This window comes from Periophthalmus magnuspinnatus, chromosome 21, assembly GCF_009829125.3.
Source record: "Periophthalmus magnuspinnatus isolate fPerMag1 chromosome 21, fPerMag1.2.pri, whole genome shotgun sequence".
Lineage (NCBI taxonomy): Eukaryota > Metazoa > Chordata > Actinopteri > Gobiiformes > Gobiidae > Periophthalmus > Periophthalmus magnuspinnatus.
Window position 1 is genome coordinate 25234514 of NC_047146.1, and position 8868 is coordinate 25243381.

Here is an 8868-nt window from a genome sequence, read left to right on the forward strand (position 1 = left end):
CACACTGTCTTACCAAACTCACTGGTTTTGGGGCTACACTCTTCCCAGCCTCATGTATATAAAGATACAATATAGTTGCATAATCTGTATAAAAGAGATGTATTAAAAGAAACTGAAATTACAGAAATATTTAATTTGAGGCAATTTCCAATAGTTTATTATCTTTGATGTTTTAATCATTCAGTGACTGAATCTACTTATTAAAAGTTTATTTTATAGACATTTTCTGACATCATTATATGACAAACTTAAATTTTACTTACTAAACATTTAAAGATACACTATATGTTTTGGTTCCTGTTCTTCCACCTGTTTTCCCTTTGGAGATGTTATTGCTTAGCCTGCCACACTATGGCATAAATCTTGCCCCTGCTTACATGTATTTGCAAGTAATAAGTAGTAAGAAGGTGCTGCCCCATAGTACAGTTGTTTAAACTGCAACACATGATTTGCTGAATGTCTTCCCTGCTCTTCACCCCCTTTAACCCACAATCTTATAAAATAAAGCCTCTGGTCCAAAACAAACAAACAAACAAAACTGGATGGATATTAAGGGCTGCTGTAATTACACTCATTGACAGTGCAAACGCCACACTCATCTTGAGTTGTTTACTAACTTGAATATTTATTTAGAGTAAGGCTGTGCAATTAATCAGATTCTATTTGCAATTCCAATTATTGCTCCCATTAATTACAAAAATAGTGTAAGTGAAAAAACAAAACCACAACAACAGCAATTAATTCATCCAATCTTCCTCACTCGTTTACAGCGTATTTTAACATGAATCACAAAACATTACTATGATAATAAATCTTTCTTTACAGGTGAATAAATAATAGTGAAGTGTAAGTACTCTTTTTCGTATTAGTAAAACACAGAAACAGTAGTATAAGCAGCTAAAGTCATCGTGCCAGTAGGAGCTTCCAAGTCCCCAGTGCGTCGTATTAGATCCCTGTATGAGCCCCCTTGTTGTCACGGCGATTTCCCCAGTTGCTCATCATGCTTAAACTTCTCATTTCCATTACAATCACTACATGCTAGGCTCACCTGAGATCCGCTCAGCGGAGACAAGCCCGAACGCTGGGGCTTTTCTCCTCTGAAGCTGTGCAGGATGACAGCACATGTAGAGAACACAGAGCTTTAGGAGAGAGGGGAATGTCAGTATTAAACTTATGGCAGTGAAATCAAATTAACAAATACATGCAAACTATACACTGGGACATGTGTACTAAGTAGCCTACATAGTAATCAGAGCCAAGCCAACGCAGTATGAACTTTGGGGAATTAACGTTAATATATATAGAGCACTTTTCTGGTGAGATACCTGCCACATGGTATTGCTTTACCTGGAATGTTCCAAAGTATGGCATTAAATTGATCTACCTTTCATTTATTCAGTTACAGGATGCAGGATGCATGCATTTCGAAATACCTTGAAATGCTTGCATTCTTATTGTGAGCAGTCCCCTGTCCACAGATGTGACCTGTAATTTGCCATCTCCATGGGGATAAGCAATTGGAGGACGCTCCACCAGAAAGGCTACATAGTGTACATAGTGCAACCATAATTAGAACTTTTCACATTTTATTTTTAACATGGCATAGTTGTTTTTTGGTTTTGTTTTTTTATTATTATTTATTTAGTATTTTGGCAAATGTGATAATTGTTGGAGTAAGCAGTTATATTAGATTTTGGTCAATGTATCAACAAGCAAGTAAGAGTGATCCCTGGATATGCAACCAAATGCCACAATGTTGAAGTAGTGTACATATAACAACACTCAAACCCTTGAAAATTTCATTTCAAATTTTTGATAACTTTCTCCATATTATGCCATTATACAATTCTCATTTGACTCCAAATGAAAGAATTGACATTTGCCGTTCCTTCATTGAGGTGCTTCTACACTTGTCACACCATATTAAATCTCTATAACGCTTGCAAACCTGTAATGAAAGCTTTATGGGAATGCTAGCTGGTGTAATGTAACTGCAAAACAAATTGTGTCAGACAAGCCTACTTTGTTAGCTCTGTACACATGTGCCGCTCTCAAAAGCTTAGAGCAAAATTATAATTAGTCTGGTAATTCTGCTGCTCACTGCAAACTCGTACACATACTTTCAACATCTGCGTCTTCGCCTGATCCCTACAACCGGGCTGGAGGAAATGCCAGCTCTACTAATTACTAATAAAAGTGTCTAAGCTCATCGCGGTGAAATATTAAAGTCTATCTGATGTGGACTTGCTCCTGAAGCAAAAGGGGCTTTAAGGGGCACGGACTGGATTAGCTTTCACCCTCACTGAACACTGGTTTAATGTAAAGTCATTACAAGTTACTATAACCTCTACTAATGTGGTACCAGTTATCACCGAGACTAAGGCTTTTCATTATGTAACCTGACAGGTGAAAGTTAAGAGGTGCGCAATTACACTCATTAACACAGACGAGGGAGCTAAACCAAAAATGGATAATATGTTGTAGAGCTAGGCAACATTTGAATACTGAGCATATTGTTTGTGATAAAAAAATAAAAAAAAAATAAATAAATAATAATAAAATAATAATAATAATAATAATAATAATAATAATAATAATAATAATAATAATAATAATAATAATAATAAATACAACTGTGTGTTGTGTATAAATAAGTATAAATTGTGTATCAAATATTTCCTGTATGTTTAATTTATAATCTATTTAATTTTTTGTGTTAGGGTATACATTTGCAGGTGCGTTTAAAACATTTCCGTTATATTTGTATAATATTGTTTGAATATTGTTATGCAGCATGGGTATTATCCAAAAATATTGATTGATAAATACATTTTTGCATCACGTATTGCTTTATACAGACACATCATGTACATCTAGTAGTACAGTGTTTTGCTCAAGTGAACCATGTCCCTCAAACCCTCAACATAGATTGTGCCAAATTGACTTGCAACATTAAATATGCAATACATTAAAAACTGTTTATACCATGGTCAGTGAGAATTCTCAGGCTAACTGCTGTGCATTAATTTTTCTATAACTGGTAGTCCACCAGCCCTTATTCACACTACTTTGTGAGCATCACCATAGCAACGGGTAAACATTTGAACTACTGTTAAGAGGGACTAGAGCTTCGACTAAAAAACAGAAACAACTAATACTTTTTAACATACATAGACAGCCCAAAAGGTTGTCAGAGTTAAAAGTGAACTATTTTCAGTTTGTAGGTATAAGCGGATTAAACAACTGGGAGCACTCTGCTTGCACGTCATAGTGTTCAAGACTCCGCACCAGTGTGTTAAAACAGTGTACATTTTTTTGTAAACACACAAAATATGAGGCAGTCATTTAAATCATGGAATGTGTTAAGCTGTTTGAATATTCACTATTGCTGGAGATTGTCAAATAGCAGGGGTCAGGGCTCAAAAGTAGGTCACATCAAGGTTCAATGCAGACTTGCAATGGAGCTTATTTGAGATACTATATAATTATATAAAATTGTGAAACCAATTGAAATATGCATAAAGGTTAATTCTGGAAAAAAGTGGGTCACAAGAAAAAGATCAGACAAATCTGCTCCCCTAACAGTTAAACCAATCAAAAACTACACGTATTACTATATTGTATGATTCCACGTTCAGGAAAATGCATTTCAACTAGCAGTGACTGATGGCAATAACACTGGCAAAAGTCGGGTGGGTGCAAAAAGTCTTGTACAGTGGCAGAGTAAAGCTAAGAGGCTACAAGAACTTATGTACAGTAAGTGGCTATGGTTATATACAGTGCAGTGTATAATGGACATAAATAAATAGTGAATAAAAGTGACTATAAAGTGTATTGTAATGTTATGTTAAGATAAAAAATATTGTTAATAGCTTTCTGTCACTGGATGTTTCTTAATAGAAAATGCAATTCAACTAATTCTTTCTCTCTTTTTTCCATAGATTACATGCAAAAAAAGTGCACGGAGGTGGAGTCACGCAGCTGATTGAATTTGGTGATGGTGGAGCAGAAGATATCTCCCACAGGTGCTAGTCCCCGCCTCCTGAACCCCCTCCGTCTGTTTGCACGCAACTCCCCTGGGCTCAAAAACCAACATGAGGGAAATGACTTATTTACAGAACATAGAAGGACTTCTGGGATTGGTTATCTAATCAGACAGATACCCAAGCTGTACAGACCCGCTCCAAACGCCGGTTCCAATCGTCAAAACTGGAAAATTTAAGAAGATGTTCGGGTGGGGGAGACTTCCATTCCAACATCAAAACTGTCAAACTTAACTTACTCATCACTGGGAAAATTGTGGATCCCGGAAACGGGACTTTTAGTGTTTACTTTCGGCACAATTCAACTGGTTTGGGTAATGTTTCGGTTAGCTTGGTCCCTCCTTCGAAAGTGGTTGAGTTTGAAATCGCACAACAATCCTCTCTGGAGCAAAAGGACACGAAATCTTTCAACTGTCGTATTGAGTATGAGAAAACGGGGACCGCAACAAGAAGACTGCCCTTTGCAATTTTGACCCCTCCAAAGTGTGTTATCAGGAGCAGACCCAAAGCCATGTGTCCTGGCTGTGCTCTAAGCCGTTCAAAGTCATATGCATCTATATAGCCTTCTACAGTGGTGGACTACAAACTGGTTCAGAAGGTTTGCCCTGACTACAATTACCATAGTGACACGCCCTACTCCTCCACAGGATGACAAGAGCGCCTAAAAATACACAGCATCAAAAAAAAAAAAAAAATTCTTGGCAACATCTAATATACATCTCCCTGCAAACTTAAAGGTGCAATTATGTAACTTTCTGGTGGGAGTAAACTGCCGCTCGGCTTGTTTCCATGGAGAGGTTATTGCTTTGCCTTCATGCTAACCCTAACCCTAACTGATCTTTCCATGAAGCCAAACAGGTAATGCCACCAGGGCCAAATTACAGGTCAGATCTGTGGAGAGGTGACCCCACTCACAGTAAGAATGCATGTTTTTTCAAGGTATTTTTGAGCAACATGAAGACAGATAAGTTTAATGCTATGCTGCGGAAGATTCCAGGCAAAGCAAAAAATATCTCCATGGAGACAGGCAGGTGGCCCATAAGAGTAGTTACGTAGTGCACCTTTAAAGAGGACATTATGGAGTTGAAATAACATTGGAAAAGTGTATTCCGACTGTGTATTGAAAAGATGAAATCCAAGGAATAGGTCAAAAGAGTTGACTTGGGATTTGAAGCTAAAGCTAGCAGCACACTGTGTGATTTCACCACAACGCACATGTTCAGTGTAAACCAATTGCTAATTAGTATCTTGTCCAGATGTTTTCTTCAAGGCGAGACCACAGGCAGTGTCTCCCAAATGGCGCATCATTGCTTTGGATCTCAATAAAGACGTTATACTGTATATTCACTTCATCTGAACAGAGTTGGACTGTGAAAGACTTCTAGACTGATAAATTATAGAAATGTTCACTTGTGTCATGGCGATGTTGACGGATGTTCCAAGTCATAGCATAATGTGTATGTGTTAACACCACAATGATAAGACAGCCACTATTATTTCAAATTAGCGTGATTGATTGAATATTACAGGTTATAAACTGCGTTGCTTAATCTGAGTTATAATTACCTTTCAAATCCTAAATCTCCAAAGGAAATTGCATTGATTGACTACAAAGAATAAAGTGACTGTGAATGAATGAATTAGGCAGATCAAATGCAGTACTCATTGCACATGGAGCCACTATAGATGTAAGTTCCAAGTAAGAGTATTATTTCTTCAATAACTCAAGTTCAAGTTGGTATATCAACAAATAACAGCCATTTCGGTGAAAATACTACTGACAGACTAAACTAATATATTAGATTGCAAAGAGCACAAAAATGTTCAAAGCATGTACAATTTGTTATTGTCATTTTTTTTTCTAGGTTTACTCACAGTGAGAGAAACATCTAAAATTACTCAAGAACATAAAATACACACTCGACACTCCAATACTTTATGTAGAGTTATGGTGATTGTGGTCACTGTGAACCTCCCAAAGTTCAGATGTGCATGATTGACAGGTGGATTGGCCAATCAGGTACATGCAAATATGGCAGCATAATATGAGAAAAAAAAAGAACAAAAAAAAAAAAAGACCACAGATTTCTTCAGAATCAATGAACGAAGCACTAAACTCTTTTAATCTGAGGTTAGAGAAATGTGATTTTGTTCACAGTGTTGGGTGACTAATGAGCTCCTACACATGGATCACTGAAATAAACAAATCTCATTGCATGGCCACGTTGGGCCTGGCTTGAGGTGCAACGGAGGGAATGGTGACCAGACTGATATCCCTCTGTATAAAAAAAATACAGACAGACAGGAAACAATAAAATAACTCTTAGAAGTACAATTTTATAACTACTTGCATAATGTAACCACTTTTGTGCACCTACATTCCTCAAATGTACTCTGAAGTTCAAGTGAAGCGTATTTTCCCACTGGCATCATCAGAGTATAGTGTACGGATCAGGCGCAGTGGATTGAGGTGTCGAGGGGGAGCAGCCAAGGGGAGATTGGATAATTACAGGACAGGAGGATTTAGTGACTCTGGCAGACAATTATCAGCACTTTGTCATGCTCCTGCCACCAGCCATGACATTACCTGTCTTTAATAGGCTTTAATTAGGCTGGGAAATTTCATTTACCCAGAAACTCCAAATGCACAAGTACAGAATCCATCCTGAATTTTAATGAGAAATGGGACTAAAATTCAAAATGTCAGATGTCTCCCACATGTATAGCATTCACCGATGAGTTTTGGGTGCAAAATGGTGAGTGCAGTTTTCATAAAGGTTCAAATGAATGAGTTTGAATATTGTGGAAAAGTCATTATGTTATTCCCACAGAAGTTGCAGTCACAAGTCAATGAGGTCTATTCTTGCAGGTTAGTCAGGACATTGACACAGGAGAACCATTCACTTTGACAACCATTCAATAGAGATTTCTGTTATATTTCTGTTTTATTGAACAATTATCTAATTCACTAGTGCATTAGCCTATTATGGGCATACGCTTCTTCTGTGGTCATAGTCGCCTTGGGCCTGACCTTTAAGACGTGGCTGCAAGGCCTCTCCAAACACAACACATTTGTAACTAAGGTGACTAAGGTGTCCAAAGTGTCTTGCCCAAGGACACAACAACAGTATGCTGGCAATCTCCCAGTTACATGTCTCTCCCACTGTTACCCAGGATATAACCAGAAAATGTTGAGCCATTTTAGAATCAGAAATTCTGAAGAACATGTGACGTAAAGGTCTCTTTACATCCATGGGGATGTTATTGCTTTGCCTGGAATGTTCAACCGTATGGTATTAAACTTATCTTCATGGCGACCAGCAGGTGATGCCACGAGGTTGTGACTAGTCAGACCTTTGGAGAAAAGTTTTTGCAAGGTATTTTAAATAATAAATACACCTGTAATGCTTAAAGTGGGACATTCCAGGCAAAGTAGTAACTCTTCCATGGAAACAAGAAGGTGACAAACCTACCAAAAAAGTTACATACTGTACCTTTGTCTAACTAAAAAAAGCTTTTCCATAATATTTGATTTATTGACTGATTTAATGATACATAAATAGTGCATTGTGCTTTGACATAGCAATCAGCTACCAATCAAACTGCTCTCGTTACTGTAAAACATGAACTACTGGAAGTACCTAGGCGTGTAATTAAACCATCCGTATCTGAAGCTATAGTGCATGTGCTACTGACAAACTGCACTGCAATTACCTCATTCATTTTACAGTGCTAAATCACCCATGAGCTGTAAATGTTAAACCTATGGGGCGCATTGGGGTGGGACGTGTAAGATAACTGATTCATCTATGTTGATATTTTAGTTTGTGCAAAAATGCTGTGTATAAATGTGTAAATCAGTACAGTGTTCACTTGGCTTACTTGAAATGATGTCAGATTCATTTTCCAGAAAAAAAGACGTATCAATAGTTTGTTAAATCATATCATACACCTATAGAACTATTTGTTACCCCTGCCTCTTTTTAATTTGCTTTCATCTTCTCTGTAAAAAGTTGTGTGCAAAACCTGGACTGTTTCAAAAAAAAGGGTTTGATTTTGTTAAAATTGTAAAGATGAATTTAGGTTTTTAATGCATTAAACTTATTTGAACTGGGTATTTTGTCAGCTTATCCTGTCTGTATTGCTTGCCTTCCCTCTACCTGCGTATACACACACACCACCAGGATAAACAACCATTTTAAGAGTTACATTTCAGCGTAGCTTTTTAATGGCCAATACATCTTTGTCTCCAGGCGAGGATGATAGCAGAGGTGGACTTAGGAGAGCACATCCATTTTGCAGTGGCCATCAGGGACAGCGGTCGTTCTATTCGCTTCCATTACTCTTATCTGATCAGACAAGAGACTCCTTCGGCATCAAGACAAGATGCTCCTCTCCTACACATTCCAATAACACTATGCAAACAAGCACAATGTTGACAACGCATCTCAATTTTAATAAGAAATTTAAGATCAATGCACTGTAGTTCGAAGGATATGACTAAATTTATTAAGATTTTTGCCTCAATCCATCTTGATTTTCCATTTAATGTTAGGCCATTCTTTCTGTTCTTAAACATAATGGCATTCAGTATTGATTTCATTAACTTAAACAATGCATACTTTTAATCAGTGCCAAGCTGGGCTACCACATTTTCAAACCATGAAAAACGATGTATTTAAATCTATTTAACTTGTCCCTCGTTCTCACAGACCTCTAAGCACATCACTAGTATTCCCATGCAAGAATTTGTGTAACAACAAGCACAGCTTTGGGGCAGCTTTTTGAGACAGAAAAGTGAAATACACTGGACAGCCAATCAGCT

General features: G+C 37.3%; 2 protein-coding genes across 2 annotated transcripts in view; both read left to right on the forward strand.

The window, feature by feature from the left end:
- The window catches only part of nxph2a (neurexophilin 2a), a 21835-nt gene extending 17140 nt beyond the window's left edge, over nucleotides 1-4695 (forward strand). The window contains 7 exon segments of the mRNA XM_033987058.2: nucleotides 3942-4084; nucleotides 4086-4127; nucleotides 4129-4194; nucleotides 4197-4238; nucleotides 4240-4479; nucleotides 4482-4616; nucleotides 4618-4695. Of these exon segments, the coding sequence (XP_033842949.1) occupies nucleotides 3998-4084; nucleotides 4086-4127; nucleotides 4129-4194; nucleotides 4197-4238; nucleotides 4240-4479; nucleotides 4482-4616; nucleotides 4618-4695 (690 nt within the window). The 5' untranslated portion in view covers nucleotides 3942-3997.
- Nucleotides 1-8868, forward strand: part of LOC117389406 (UDP-glucuronosyltransferase-like) — a 136056-nt gene that overhangs the window by 40425 nt on the left and 86763 nt on the right. The window lies entirely within an intron of this gene.